The sequence below is a fragment of the Diplotaxodon limnothrissa genome, linkage group LG17, assembly GCF_057381915.1.
Source record: "Diplotaxodon limnothrissa isolate DT_005_m linkage group LG17, D_limnothrissa_male_GT1.1, whole genome shotgun sequence".
In the NCBI taxonomy this organism is placed as follows: domain Eukaryota; kingdom Metazoa; phylum Chordata; class Actinopteri; order Cichliformes; family Cichlidae; genus Diplotaxodon; species Diplotaxodon limnothrissa.
This window is the reverse complement of record NC_140612.1, coordinates 41,477,950-41,494,532: the sequence shown is the minus strand read 5'-3', so window position 1 is coordinate 41,494,532 and position 16,583 is coordinate 41,477,950. Positions and strand designations below refer to the sequence as shown.

At 44.9% G+C, this 16,583-nt stretch overlaps 1 protein-coding gene across 1 annotated transcript in view; it reads right to left on the bottom strand.

Annotated features, from left to right (window-relative positions):
• The window catches only part of tmem178bb (transmembrane protein 178Bb), a 68,625-nt gene extending 55,691 nt beyond the window's left edge, over nucleotides 1-12,934 (bottom strand). Inside the window, exon 1 of the mRNA XM_085375871.1 lies at nucleotides 12,553-12,934. Coding sequence (XP_085231997.1) covers nucleotides 12,553-12,934 — 382 coding nt within the window. The remainder of the gene's footprint in view (nucleotides 1-12,552) is intronic.
• Nucleotides 12,935-16,583: the final 3,649 nt, after the last annotated feature.

The following is a 16,583-nucleotide window of genomic DNA, read 5'->3' as shown; positions in this document are numbered from 1 at the left end:
CCTCTGACATGCTTGACCTCTCCCAAGGTTTCATTTCAGTGGTTTCCAGCGCCACAACAGGATCGGGAGTTGTTGGCCATAAAGCTCACACGAGAGTCTGACTGGAGGGGACGGAACAGCCCCTTAATAACTTATCATGTACACATTGGTAAGTTGTCTTGGTAAGGTTATTATTAATACATGCATTCATTGGGATGTGTGCATTTTGCACAGTGCATCTTTCTATGCAGCCATTGTGTACGTTATGTCTTAGTGTACAAAGGTTGCTGTCCCACAGTACAGCTGCCCATGCTCTGTATGTATCCATACAGCGATGGTCTGTGGGAGAAACCATGAGGTCATCAAACATTAATGTTGGCTTTGTAACGACGGGGAAACAAACCACATCTTGATTCTTCCCCCTCATCACTCTCGCTTTCTCACCGTGTCCATCTACGCTGCCTGTGGTTATAGGAGTCACACTGGATGAGTAAGTCTCCCAGCCGATCAGAGCTGCTGTCTGCTTCTGGACTCGCACGTTGTTAAAGGCAAAAGAGAAATCGGGTTTGTGTGCTGAGCTGCCGTCATCATTTGTATTGCATTTATATTCTCATTTTCCATGAAAAGACACAAAATGATCATAATATAATGGATCCATTTGACTGGATGTATTTGGAGTGATTTTCAGTTGCTTCTCTTATGCAGTAGTTTAATATAATGAGGCGAGAGAGCGAAAGCCTCCTAGTGGAGGATGGAGCCACTACCAATCGATCCCAGAAAAGGCTTACAAGCCGATTAGTAACGTACAGATCGCAGTTCACTGAAAAATAATGAAAATTAATAACTTTTTAACAGTTTTCATACCGTATTTACATTGTTTTTCATACTTATGTCAACTTTTACTGTCAAATCTTGTGAATAACAGCTGCATGGAGTCTTTTGGTGCTGCCTAGGGGGGTCATAGCAGTAGTCTTCCAACCTATCACAATTATTCAAAGTTTAAGGTTAACAGTTGGCAGAATGTAAGAAAGAGTCATTGCTCTGTTGTGTGTGTGAACTTCACAGGTTCCTTAATAAACATTATTCTGTAACCCAGTGGTTCCCAAACCTTTTTTGCTAGGCCCCCCTTTGTTTTACAAGAAAAATCTTCGCAGATACAGACAAAATACTGTTAATCTGACTATCTTCAGGTTTTACACGCTTACATTTACACAGGCAGTTACTGTCCCTCCATTTAGAAAGGCAGAGGCGTCACGGTGTGATTATTTTACGTGTAGTTGTTTTTTTCCTGTGTAATAATGTTCAACATTGCTATCATTACCTTTTCAAAAAATGCCTCTCTGTGCAAAATGGGTTCAAAAACATAAACAGCTGTGGGATGCTGTTTGATTTGGAGAGCCCAGCGCTGCTCCCGACAGGGAAAACCAATCCTGCAGGGAGACCTACCTCGGCACTTGTGCAGGTGAAGCCAAAGGGAAGATTTGCTTCATTATATTTTCTAGTCTTTGGCTTAGAATGAAGTTGGTTTGGAAACATATTCAGCGATGCTTCATCTCCTGCTTTGCGTTTGTGTGGGAGCCCCGTCAAAAACCTGTCCATGATGCTAACAGTGTCCAAGCATTCTTTTTTTTTCTTTTCATACCCCCCCCCCCCCCCTGCAATGGCTCTGCGCCCCCCCAGGGAGCGGGCCCCACACTGAACCTCTGCTGTAACCAGTTGTCTGGTGCTATGTGTTAATGCTCAGTATTCAGAAAAATGCAGAACAGATTTTGCTGTCCATGAATCTCATATTCTGAATATGATGAAAACCTGGATACACATATTCACAGAGAAACACTGGGTGTAATGGTTTGGCCCATAAATTCCCTTTTCTGTTTATTAAATAAATACTGATCTTTCCTTGGAACTGATTGTGAATTGAAACATGCTGAGTTAACTCCTGATCTTTACTATTTTACAAAACTCTACTGGGATTTCTGTAACGCAGTCAAAGAGCTTCCTGTATTAGTAACAGAGAACATGTACACACAAAGCTCTTTAAAAGAGAAACAGAGTTAGTTTGTATCTGTCAAAATGAGTGAGGCAGCAGAAACCAGGTCACTCGCTTGAAGTCAAACCTTATGTTTAACCTTTGTGCGACAAAACTAGCAAGAGTCTCCTCACCTCACAGCCACTATAGACTCAACCCGACTCCATCTCTGAAATATTACAAAGAGACAGCAAAGGCATAAAGGAGCATTCAGTACACTGGCACTGCAGCTTCTGTCAAATCTCATTACATCTGTTCATCAGGATCATTCTCTGCTAAATAGCACAGAAACCTCAGATTAGCTTTGTAGCGCTGAAAGTCAAACCTCTCCTGGTGCCTGACTACAGTTCTGATAATTTGACATGTTTGTGTGACATTACTGCAGAGTGACACACAAAATAAAGGGTTACCTTATACTGCTCAGGGAAATATTTTTGTCTATGTTTCATTACTCTTGGGGTGTGATGGCTGCACCTAACATGAAGTGAGTGAGTTTGCTCAGCCTGTCTTCAGTCTGTGGGTGCACTAATGAGCACAGAGTGCAGCCACATGTGAATAATTTAACTGTTTCCAGGAGGATGAGAGAACTCCTGGCTGTGTTTCCGTGGCCACAAGAAAACATGTTTCACATAAATAAGCTAAATAAAACCTGGATTCTTAAAACAATGGAGGCTATAATAACCTGACACACAGACACGCGTATGGCCTGGTTACGACCCGGTTTAAATGAGGCAGAAGCTGAATCTGAGACCACCGTTTGTCATCTGCTTGGATATTTTTTACAGTAGTATCATCAAGAACTGATACTGATCTAATACTTCATTGGAAGGTAACACAATCAAAACCACTAAAATATATGTATTTGTCATGTCCACCTTCAGAAGGCTGCCTGAGGAAACCCAAACCAGCACTAAGCCCCTCACCTTTACTCACATGGCTACCTCTTTCCTGAATTAGTAAAAACAACGTTTTGCTTCCTGAGTTTAATCAAAAGAGGGCGTGTCACTCTAGTACTGGCCAATGACAGACCGGGGGGGGGGGGGCCTTTCACTTTCTCATAACATTGAAGGTATGAGAATGGGTGGATGGATGGAGTACTTGTTGAAATGTTACCAGCGTCACTGACTTTCAGGTGTGCTCCTCTTTTATCTTCCTCTAATTGCAGAAATCATTTTGACGTTACAGTTTCAGTTTTTGACACCAAGCAGGTCTGTAATGTCAAGTTTAAATAGGAAACTTGTTATTTTATTGTCATTAAAATTAGACCTCATAGACAGCTGTCCATCGTAAAAGTGCCACACCCACCTGCCAAACCCTCCATGTGTCTATCAAATGAGTAGTTCAGCCAGTTGGGCTCATTTACAGGGAACCTGTGAGATACCTTTAACCTCCCGTAGTATCTAATTTAACCCTCCCCGGGTCTCCTGGGGAATCGAGTAATCCAATCCGAGGCCTTTCCCTGCTGTTTCTGCTTGGACGGGACTGTGAATGTCTTTATGAGGAACTGAAAGGCCTTTTCCTCACAGGGTGACGGCAGATGGTACAGGAAACCTCACTCCCCCACCCCCACCACACTCTCTCTGTAATCCTCCCCTCCCTGTTCATCCTGTTCTCCACAGCCATCATTGGTTTTCTCTTTATTCTCATTTTCTGTCTCATACCAGTTTTTAGCTTATGTTTGTCCATTGTTGTTTTATCTGTCCCTTCCTTGGGATGGACACAGCAGCAGAGTGAGCTGCTTCCATAGCAGTACATCCCCAGCAGATCGCGCACCATGCCCATTCACTGTAACCAAGATCATACAACACATATTTGGATTATCAACATCACACACACACACACACACACACACACACACACAGCATGTTTTCACATCCTTGTGGGGACATGTAGTTGACTGGTGTTGGCCAGAGGGGCCGATGGCGCGATATGGCAGCCTCGCTTCTGCCAGTCTGCCCCAGGGCAGCTGTGGCTACAACCGTAGCTGCCTCCACCAGTGTATGAATGTGAGAGTGAATGAATAGTGGCATTGTAAAGCGCTTTGGGTGCCTTGAAAAGCGCTATATAAATCCAATCCATTATTATTATTATTATTATTATTATTATAATACTTTCCCTAGCCGCTTACCCTAACCATCAAAAATAAATGCCTGACCCTAACCCACAACCTAAACCATAACCTAACTGTAACCCTGACACTAAAACCACATTTTGTACCTTTAAACTCGTGAGGACGGATTTTGTCCCCATAAGGGTTGTTGGTCCCCACAAGCATCGTAAATTTCCAATTGTTGGTCCCCACAAAGATATGTAAACACGTACACACACACACTCTTTTATGTGTGATACAGACTTACAGACTGTGTCATTCAGACTCCACCTGAATATGATTTGTGAGGTTTGTTGTAAAGAAATAATTTATAATCACTTGATAAGTCATCCTGTTGCTGTAGCCGTTGACCTCATACCTCATCTTCTCTGCCCTCTTTCCATAAATCTGCATAATGATGCAGCATGCTATTATGGAAGATACTGGAAAATGAGGAGATGAAGGGATGTTGCTGATCTGGCTAAACACTGAACGCTGGAGCAATATTAGAGCACATGCCAGAGAGATGAATGAGGACCAAAACATTAGTCTCAGATCTGTTAAGTTTGAAATTAAATGTGAAAGGGAATCAGATTTGACCGTGCAAAGTGATGGGCAGGTAATGATTCATGTCTTATATTTAACAAGTTCTATATTTATTTATTTTTTAAAAACAGCATAATCTATTTAAAATGGTCAGGACACGATTCATCAGTGTTTCGATGTGTGTCCAATAACAAGGATGCAGAGCAATGAAGAAGCAGCAGTATGTGGTCAGTTTGTGTATTTAGTGTCCTGTCCAGAGACATGTGGACCGAAGGAAGCAGGGTTTGAGGTTAAGATGGAAAAAGTGCGTGTGTGTGTGTGTGTGTGTGTGTGTGTGTGTGTGTGTGTGTGTGTGTGTGTGTGTGTGTGTGTGTACACGCTCACTGGGAGCAGCTGGGTGACCCTTAGCACAAGTTTATGCACCAAAGCAAACACAGAGGAGACCTCATCAAAGGGCTGCTGGCGTTTCAATCTCTCGACTGGTAATTGTGAAAAAACTTTAGATATTAGCACTATAAAATAACTTGAGCTCTTTGTTTTTTCCATATGCAGGAGAATATGGGGAGGCAAGCGCATATTAAAATATCCAGGTTCATATCTGGTTATTCAGCTAATTTACTGTTAGACCAACAACACAATGCTAGTTAATCTTCATAAATGTGGAGAAAGATTCTCCTAAAAGTCGATCATGAATTAACTGAGGTTAACCACATTTGTTGGAAAGCTCAGTTCAGTCAATAGAACCTCTCTGACAAAGTAAAGCAGGCTAAAAGATCTCATACAGCTACACATGATTTCATGCTTTAAAGAAAAAGCTGTAAAACGAAGTGACAGCTTTCAGTCTGGAAAGAGTTACAAAAACATTTCTAAGGCTCTGGGACTCCAGTGAACCAGGATGAGAGCCATTATCCACACATGAACCTTCCCAGGAGCGACCAGCCTACCAAAGGTACTCCAATGGTTTATCAACAACTCATCCAGGAGGTCACAGGAGAACCCAGAACAACATCTAAAAATGTCTCACTTGCCTCATTTACAGTCAGAGGTTGTGATTCAACGATAACAAAGAGCCTGGGCAAAATGGCATCTGTGGGAGAGTTCCAAGGAGAAAACCACTGTTGACCAAAGAGAACACAAAGACTCGTCTCGCATTTGCAAAAGATAAAAAAAAAACATGTTGATGATCCCCAGGACTTTTGAGAAAATATTCTGTAGATTCGTGAGGCAAAGGTTGAGCTTTGTGGAAGGTTTGAGTCCCGTTACATCTGCCTTCAAACTAACACCATTTCAGAAAAGGACATCAAACTAACAGTCGGACATGATGTGTGGTCGTGTGATCGTCTGGCACTGCTTTGCTGCTTCAGGGCCGGATGACTTGCTATAATTAATGGAGCCATGAATTCTGGTGTCTAACAGAACATCCTGAAGGCAAATGTCCAGCCATCAGTTTCTGCCCTGAAGCTCAAGAGGACTTGGGTTATGCAGCAGGTCCACCTCTGGATGACAACAAAAACCAACTGGAGATTTTTGAGTGGCCGAGTTTAAATTTCAAATGTAAATGATTGCGATACTTTGGAATGACCTTAAACAGCTCATCCATGATGGAAAACCATCAGTGTGGCTGAATTAAGACAATTTTGCAAAGCAGAGAGGGTCAAATGTCCCCCACGAGGAAGTGAAACTCATTGCTAGTTACTGCAACACTTGAGTTACAGTTGTTGCTGCCAAGGGTGGCACAGCCAGTTATTAGGTTGTATTGATGCACGCTCAGTCATCCAGGTAAGTAATCCCAAAAGGTGGATTCTGTCCATCTGGACGTTTTCAGTGGGAGAAACGTTTCCTCATCATCAGGTGACGTCTTCAGTCTCAGCTGACTGCAGGTTTCAACCTTATAATCAGGACATTTGAACAATGACTGAAACCAGCAGCACTGAATGAACACTGGGCTGGGAGGTCAGTTCCTTCATCATTAATATCCAAATTGTCGTGATGATTGATCAATAACCATGAGAGAGTTGGGGAATGGCTGCAATCACAGCATTATTAGATGGTGACAGATGGACCCTTAGGCCCCCTCCTCCATTCAGAGATGGTCTTTCCCTTTTCACATAAATGGCCTCCTTGACTCCGTGTCCAGGACGTGTACGTCCTCATCATTGAAAGAGTGATCAACAAACTGACCTCACAGCCCATTGTTCCTTCAGTGCTGCTGGTTTCAGTCATTGTGCAAATGTCCTGATTATAAGGTTGAAACCTGCAGTCAGCTGAGACTGAAGACGTCACCTGATGATGAGGAAACGTTTCTCCCACTGAAAACGTCCAGATGGACAGAATCCACCTTTTGGGAACTACTTACTAGGTTTAGGGGCAATTACTGTTTTTACATTTCGAATACTCATTTGTTAATATGATTTATGTTTTCTTATTTCTTAACATCACAAAAATGACATTTAAACAGGCATTTGTACACAGCCATAAAAGGCTGATGGGGTATTGGTGCCTGTCTGGTGTTCCCACTGAACTTTTATACTTTGAACAGTAGTATTAGTAATACCAGTATCACTAAAAGAATTGGCAGCAATTGTATTTGTGGTGTAGTTGCAGCAGTAATTTGGTAAAATATGGTTCTAATAGGTTGCTGCTTGTAGGTGTCCAACGTGACATGAGGGACTGCAACATTCTGTGCTTCACGGAGACATGGCTGACCCCCACCGTGCCGGACCAGGCCGTAACTCCGTCGGATTCATTCTTTGTGCTCCGCGCGGACAGAACGGCAGAGTCGAACAAAACCAAAGGTGGGGGAGTGTGTTTCATGGTAAACAGAAAGTGGTGTGATGCCAGGAGCATTTCTACTCTCTCCAGCGGCTGCTCGCCACATCTGGAGTTCCTGAGCATTAAGTGCCGCCCTTTCTATCTGCCCCGTGAGTTCACCTCAGTCATCGCCACGGCGGTCTACATCCCACCCCAAGCGGACACAGGTATGGCTTTGTCCGAATTACATGATGTGCTGAGCTCGCTTCAAAACAAGGACCCGGGCGCAGCCCTCATTGTAGCAGGAGACTTTAACAAAGCGAACCTCAGACAAGTCATGCCAAACTTTTACCAGCATGTCTCGTGTCCAACGAGAGGGGATCGAATTTTGGATCACTGCTACACGCCATACAAGCAGGGCTACAAAGCTGTCTCACACCCGGCTTTTGGGAAGTCTGACCACAACGCCATCTTCCTCATCCCCCAGTATAAACAAAGCATACGGAGGGAAGACGTGACCACGAAGGAAGTAAAACGGTGGACTGCCCAATCAGAAGCTACGCTACAGGACGCACTCAACGACGTAGACTGGGACATGTTCAGAGCATGCGCAGTCGACATCAACGAGTTTACGGAAGTAGCAGTATGCTTCGTCAGTATGCTAGCGGAGGAGATTATCCCCACTGCGAGAGTCACCACATTCCCAAACCAGAAACCGTGGATGGACAGATCGATCCGCACTGCAGTAAACGCCAGGACCGCCTCCTACAACGCGGGTCTCGCCACTGGCGATATGAGCGCCTACAAAGCGGCCTCATACGGCGTGCGGCGCGCGGTGAGAGATGCCAAACGCCGGTACCGGGAACGTGTGGAGTCCCACTTCCACCAGGGCGACACACGGAGTATGTGGCACGGACTACGCACCATTACGGACTACAAAGCCAGGGACACTGCGCCGATCAACGCCGACTCTGCATTCACCAACGAGCTGAATCGGTTCTACGCCCGTTTCGAGGTTAGCCAGGCGGCTAATGCTATCTACCGCCTGACTACCGAGGACAGTGACATCATCAGCGAGAGACCGGTGACCAGCATCGCGGAGCGTGACGTCCGAGCGGCACTGAGGAGAGTGAACACAAGGAAGGCGGCGGGGCCAGACGGCATCACCGGCCGTCTGCTGCGCTGCTGTGCTGACCAGCTAGCAGGTGTGTTCACTTACATCTTCAACGAGTCCCTGGCGAAGTCTGTGGTCCCCACATGCTTCAAAAGATCCACCATCATCCCTGTGCCCAAGAACAGCAAACCCTCATCCCTGAACGATTACCGGCCAGTTGCACTGACCTCGATAGTAATGAAGGTGTTTGAGAGGCCGCTGAAGAACATCATCTCCTCCTCCATCCCAGACACCACAGATCCGCTGCAGTTCGCCTACAGATCCAACAGATCCACAGAGGATGCCATCGCCCACGTCCTACACACCACTCTCAGCCACGTGGACAAGAAACAGGGTAACTATGTGCGAATGCTGTTTGTTGATTACAGTTCAGCGTTTAACACAATAGTGCCCTGCAGACTGTTCACAAAGCTGAGGGATCTGGGACTTAACACCCGTCTGTGTGCATGGGTGTTGGACTTCCTCACTGGCAGAACTCAGGTGGTGAGGGTGGGCAGTAGGGCTGGGCCATATTATACCGTTCACGGTAATACCGGTATAATGTTAGGCAACGATAGGAAAATGAAACGCGCATGCGCAGTGCCTTTGTTTTCATACGCACATGGCCGATTGTTGAGTGAAACAGATGAACCAGAATTGGTTTGTAAAAATGGTGCAACTTCCGTGATGTGGAACTGGTTTGGTGTTTGTCCGTCAGATACACAACAAAGCACATTTTTTTGCAGAACATGCAAGCGGCCGTCGTTATTGTCGTATTTGTCGGACTAAGATGCTCTTAAATCTGGGAGTAATCTGGGTCCTAAACTCCGTATACTTCAGGTCAAACGAACACTGCAGCATCACTTAGAGTTAAAAACTGTCTAAATTCTTTCATCTTTAATAAAACGATCAGCATTGCTGCTTTACCAGGTGTAACTATAAAGTTTAACTTCCAGGCATCCATGAAAACAAAAGTTATTACATTTAACGGAGTTAGAAGTTAGCAGGAAGCTAGCGGAAGTTAGCTCGCTAGTTTCGCTAGTTACCTAAGCATGATATAGCATGTTCTGACTGAGAGATTTCTGAAAAAAAATCAAACGTACAGCTCTGCTATCACTTCCAACATAAATGAAGACAGGAAACTAAACAGCAGTGACGTTTGTAGGGTTACTGAAGTTGGGCTAGCTGGTATATAATGATGTGCTACGTGATCGCTAGCGACACAGCTATGTTAGCATAACATAAACAGTGAAGCTGGAGGACGAACGCTAACACTTTTCCACTTATAAAAGTTAACGTGAAGGTTCTTCATGGTTAGAGACAAATGCAATCGCATGGCAGGATGCTGTAAACGGACCAAACTTCAGTCAGGAGAACAACTGAGATAATCCATCCATAATACGAGGTTAGTCATTAATATTATAGTAATGTTGTGGAGTTGTATTTTGTCTCGCATCAATTATATCGTCGGTTATATCGTTATCGCAAATTTTCAAATATATATCGTGATAAATATTTTTGGCCATATCGCCCTGCTCTAGTGGGCAGGTGCTTCTCCAACAGCATCACCATCAACACAGGAGCACCTCAGGGATGTGTCCTCTCGCCACTGCTCTACTCCCTCTACACTTCAGACTGTGTGGCCACCCATGGCTCCAACACCATTGTGAACTTTGCTGACGACACAGTGGTGTTGGGTGCCATCTCCAACAACGATGAGACGGCCTACATGGATGAAGTGAAGAATCTGGCATCGTGGTGCCAGGACAACCACCTCCAGCTGAACGTCAGCAAGACCAAGGAGCTGGTGGTGGACTTCAGAAGGGGTCAGCACAGAGACTACAAGCCCATTATCATCAATGGAGCTCCAGTGGAGAGGGTGCAGTCCTTCAAGTATCTTGGTGTCCACATCTCCTCAGACCTGACATGGGCTGCCCACATTCAGGTCCAGACCAAAAAGGCTAGGCAGCGCCTGTATCACCTACGACAACTGAGGAAGTTCAGGGTCTCTCCAAAGATCCTCAGGATTTTCTATACAGGCGCTGTGGAGAGCATCCTCACACAGAACATGACATCGTGGTTTGGGAACAGCTGTGTGAAGGACCAAAAAGCTCTCCAGAGAGTGATCCGTACAGCAGAACGCTGCTGCAGGATTGCTCTCCCCCCGCTTCAGGACACCTACACCAGGAGATGCCGGACTAGAGCAGCGCAGATACTGAAGGACCCGTCCCATCCTGGCAACAAACTGTTCCAACTTCTGCAATCTGGTAGAAGGTTCCGCATCTTCCGGGCAAGGACAGAGAGACTCAAGAGGAGCTTCTATCCCCAAGCCATCCGTGCCCTAAACACACACACCCGCCCTCTCACATCATCTATAACTGACTGAGACAGGACTCTTCCAGACACTAAACCAAGGCACAATGTACATTTCAATTCCTTTAATTTTAAATATGTTTATATTGTCTATCCTGTAAAATAGTCAGATATCTATTCATATTAATGTACAGAATTCACCTGCTTGCTGCTACTACTGCACATGCACAATGTATATACTATATGTGTGTATATATATATATATATATATATAATGTTCTTCCTCTACACCCCCCCCTCCCCCCCCAATTTTTGCACATGTCGAGGAGCGTGTCAGGCTACATTTCACTGTGTGTTATACTTGTATAACTATGCATGTGACAAATAATAAAGAACCTTGAACCTTGTCACTGCTGACTGTGTTGTTGTAAAGCAGCTGCATGTAGCTACAGGAGTTGTTAGATGATCACACAACTGTACATGCATCGTGCATGGATTTAAGTGTTTATGCCCACAGCTACGTCCTTATCGATCCATTACTGTGAGGTGACACTCAGAGGCATCATGGAGACAAACCACACATAGTTTTCCAAGCTGATGGAGATGGAACAGATCAGAGCTCTCTATGGAGGCATTCATCTGATCACTGAGAGCTCTGACTGTGGGCTGCCCATTACTGCAGATGGTAGGCCATCAAGGCCATTCAGGCATCGTCAAAGGAAGGCACAGCTGCAGCTCACACACACATATGCACATATCACCACACACACACACACACACACACACACACACACACACACACACACACACACACACACACACACACACAGTCTTGTTCCATTTTTGACTCGAGCCAGTAACTTCCATCAGAAAGCTCATCCTCCTTGCCTTAACACGCAGCTCGCCTGTGAAGCACAGTCAGAGGCAGAAGGACGGACCTGGACTTTGAATATACAAATCATGGTGGGTGTTTGTTTAAATGCAGGAATTAACATTTGCATAAGCAGTACTAAAACGACCATGTCTCATATGGTCCTCATAGGTTTCGCCTGACTCTATTTTGATAGATAAGCTACACTTTATAATAGCAAACAAAGGTGACGTGACTCCATAGTGCAGCAGTTTACACATTCTTCTAACGAGCAAAAGATCCCAGGATCACAAACAAATCCCTCATATGTGAAGCTACGCTGTGTCAGTGAGGGAGTAACTTGGCTCCAGTTCCTGTTGATGAAGTAATGTGGACAGTACCACAGTCTGTACTGTCCTGATCATCTGCACATACTTGTTGTACTATAGCACAGTTAACATTTTTGATTTGCAATGCTGCATTACTCATTCACAGAGTGTCACATACTGCTCTTTAGCTCCTTCCTTAACAAGCAGCTCTTCCTGTTTCACGCTGAGTGCTTGGCGAGCCCGTGCACATCCTGAAACGATTATGTCATATTTTGCAGGAGCAGGTTCACACACACTGCTGCTCGGCGTCATCGTCAACATGCAAATAGCATGACAACAGGCCCTAACCCTGAGCCATGCCCGTGGAGCAACATGAGCTTCCAGAACAGGATGATTTATATTGTGCGATCATTGACCACAGAGCAGCCTGAATCCTTTCCTGCGACTCATGTTCCAGCACATCCATCGTGTTTCTGTCACTCTAACGTAGCGTCTGTGTCATTCTTGTCTTACCTTTCCGGATGCTCTCTTCGATTTCGTGGTCGAAGGCCAGCCGATGGCATTTCCTCCACAGCCCCATGTTGGTGGAGTTATACTGCCTACTACATTCATCTGCGGCGCTCATGGCGAACAGCTGCCGTCTGTTCCGGGCCAAAAGCAGCTTCTCTTGCCATCGGGACACGCTGCTCCGGCTGGCCCGCAGCGGTAGGCTGTTGTTGGGGATGTAGATGAAGCCCGGGTCCTTGCGGCGGCTGGAAAAGCTTCGGCACCGCTCCCTGTACCGTCTGGCGTCTGTCTCGTACCAGTGGTCGGAGCACATCGCCACGGCCAGCATGCCCAGGGCGCAAAGAGAAAGAGAGAGGCCGGCGTAGAGCAGTAACTTCCCCGCAGCCATGCTCGGTTCTGTCACAGCCGCATCAGCACCTCGACAGACGGACAGCTCCTCTGCGGCTTCCCCACCGCTTCAACTCACATCACCTCTGGAGAGCAGCGTCGGGACCATCCTCCGGGTGACCTTTATGTACAAACGGAAGGCGAACCTTTCCGGCGGCACAGTCTGCAGACAAATACGTTTAATCCCCGGACGCGGAGGTTTTCGGTGATAAAGTGCCCACGTCCGTCCTGCGTGCGCGGCGCTGCAGCACCTCGGCGGAGAGAAAAAGACGCTTATCTCATTTCAGCTCCCAGCCACGGATCCGTCTGTCTGATAGGGCGACACCATCAAGCACAAAACACATCAGCACGCCGCTAAGGGTTTAGTTAAACATGTAGTAGGCCATACGTGACACGAACCACTGCATAACCCACCCACTGACAGTAACGATGAACGAGGAAGAGTGCAAACATGCAACGAGTGATTTATACAGCCGTATTTACCGAATGTAAGGGTGCGATTGAAGGAGCACGAACATGCACCACCTATAACGTGCAGCTCATAGTTTAGAGAACCAACCTGATGTGTCCACAGAGCCCACGCAGCCGCAGCCCACCAGCCAGAGCACAGCGCAGGGGTATCAGCGCCACAGTCAGCATCCCCTGAGGGGATGACGGCAGCTGCTACACATCAGGCCTGTGCGCTGACCAATCAGCACCCGTCTGTCTGGAGCAGCGCCGTCAGCTCACGGGCTACATGACTACAGCTGCCCGCGTGAAATCTCCAGTCAGGTTTGATTTTTGATTCGGATTCAACTTTATTGTCATTACAGTTTGAATCTAATCACACGTGCAAGAGCAGTAAGAGCAATAGGAGCAGATTATATACCAATACGGGTAGGAATAAAGGTGGGAATATGAACAGATTATGTACAAATAAGTTAAGTATACAGATGTTTATATTGCTATACAGACGGGCAGATTTACAGGTATTGTATGAACAAATATACAGATGTGCTACAGATGTATCGATCTGTGGTAACCAGATCTACAGAGTGCTGCACTGACATTCACTTAAACGGAAAAATCCAACGAAGCAGCGATGGAGGCGGAGTGGATTCCTCACAGTGTTAGAACATTGTGCTTGAAACACTGAAAGCTGAGCCGTTCCCTTCAAACTAATGGGGGGGGGCAAAACAGGAATTTCTGCTGTGAAGTTTCCAAATGTGATCATGTGAAATAGGTTTTCAGTTGTTTCTAGTGTTTTGCCTCAATAAGTGCTTCCTGCAGGAATACAACATATGTTTGACACAGTCACGTGACCATGCATCGCTTCAGCTCCTGAACAGGCTGCTGTCAGTCATAGTGTATAAAGCATATGTTGGTGGACTGACCAGCAGCAGCTGGTATTACTGTTCTTCTGAGTGTTTATTGGTGGAGACATTCACCTCAAAGGTGGTTTTGATAACTATGGTCCATGTTCATGTCTGTGTAGCTCAAACATTTTGGGTTACATTAAAATGAAGGGACAGCTGAAACCATGTTTCCCTGAATTCAAGTAGTGTTGGTTCTTAAACTTTTCATCACCCATAAAGAATATGCCATATTCTGCAGAAACCGGCTATTTTAGGACCCAGAAGAGCTGCTTTTCAGTTAATGTAGGCAATATTGATATTAGTATGTTGTATGCTGTTTATTTAGCCTGACACATTTGTTTTGGAGGTGTTTGAGCACTGCAGCACAAAAAGACATTGAGTCACATATTTAGAAGGAAGCTAAAGGAATTTATGATTGGTCATAATTATGCTGATCGAAGCTGCTTAAACAATTCACTGAGGTACATAAAAAATGCACATTTTAAAAAATTTGGACTGAAAACATCCAGAACAATCTTTCTGTTTCTTCATATCTGGCGCCATCTTCTGTTATTAAAGAGCAATAGACTCCGGGTGCCACCTAGAGCTGCAATCAATTCAGTGATGATTCAAAAGATCCATTCAACTTCTCAAAGTAGCTTCGGCTTAAATGAAAATTGGGAAAAAACTGAACAGAATGAAAAATAATAAATGGTAAAGTATTGATCGAGAGTGAAAGTGCAGTCAAAACACAGAGCAGTGTTTGCAGGAAGCTGGCAGGAAACGCTGTGTGTGGCAGGCACATTTGCAGATCCAAATTTCAGACAGCAGACGGGACTGTGCTCGGAAACTGGAACTGGCAAATACCAACAGACAGGTTCAAACAGAGAACTGACACTTAGACAGGACACACAGTAAGAGGGAAACAGACACTAAATACAAGAGGGAATCAGGACAAAGAGGAAACACCTGGAGAACACGGCTGGCAACAGTCTAAGAGGTGAGACGGGGACAAGTGGCTGCAGAATAAAACAGGACACACAAACTGAGGCGCAGACTGACTAAAATACAGGGAACAAAGGGAGAGGGCCAAGAGAGGTGAGAGAAAGCAGACAGACACATAGAAACATGACTGGGAAACAGGCAACTACACCTGGAGAAGAGGAAGACTTCACAGGGAAGGACACAGAGACGAGACCAGGACATGAAAAGGAGCCTAATAACAAACAACACAACCTAAACTAGAAATACAGAGAACAAGGAAAAATAGTCACACAGGGAGCCCAACAATATTAAACAAGACCCTAACAGAACCCTGCTGGAACGGCTCTACATTTAAAATCTTCAGTTGGTAAAAAACAAAATGAAAATGTAATTCTAATGAGCTAAGTCGAAAAAGAAAGAAACACTGACAAAATACAAATAAAGGAAGAACTTCACAGCCTTTATGTTTACTCAGCAAACGAATTCACTTTGCTGTGTCGACTTAGTTTAAGAAATTCATCCAACGTTTGTCAGAGTAAACATTACTCATCTTTCACATGTACTCAGTGGTTTAACATAAGAATCCTCAAACTGTCTTCCTTCACTACACCTTTTTACCATGATAAAGTGGTAGGGTGCATACCATTAGTGTTGCCTGTATGCACTCTACATGAGCATCTTCACCGTTCTGCTATCCTGTTCAACTTGGTCAGAGCCATCGTCCCCCTCTCCATCATGCTAATGCTCATGCTAACTGAATTATTTAAAACTTTTTCAAACTCCATCTTCTCGACGTCACACTTGTTGCCCAAGGCTGTTAGCAAGAGAATCCCATTTATTATGATGCTAAATTACTGAAGCTCGTTTACTGGCTAATGCTACAGTTGAGGCCAAAATTATTAGCCCCCCAGGAATTTTGGATCATTTTGCTAAACTTTTGCCCAATGTTTGCAGCATTGATGAAACTTGATATAATCAAACATTCACCAGCGCTATTTAGTAGCTTTTGGTATATTATAAAATGCATTTCTAGGCTTGCTTTATATCAAATATAATAAAAAAAATGGGGTGGTCAAAAATATTAGCCCTATGTGAATGTTTGCTTTCAAAACTCCTTGATCAATTCACCAATCAGCTTTGAAACCACAGGTGTGCAGTCAACTGGCTTCCTAACAACATTCAATCAGCATAGAAAGGGTCCAAGGAACAGGGACTTGAACACATGAGAGTTACTGTTACTGACCATTGCCAAAGACAAAGGAAATAATTCTGGAGCTCAGAAAAAAGATAGTAGAGGCTCGTTATAAAGGGCAAGGCTACATTGCCTTTTCC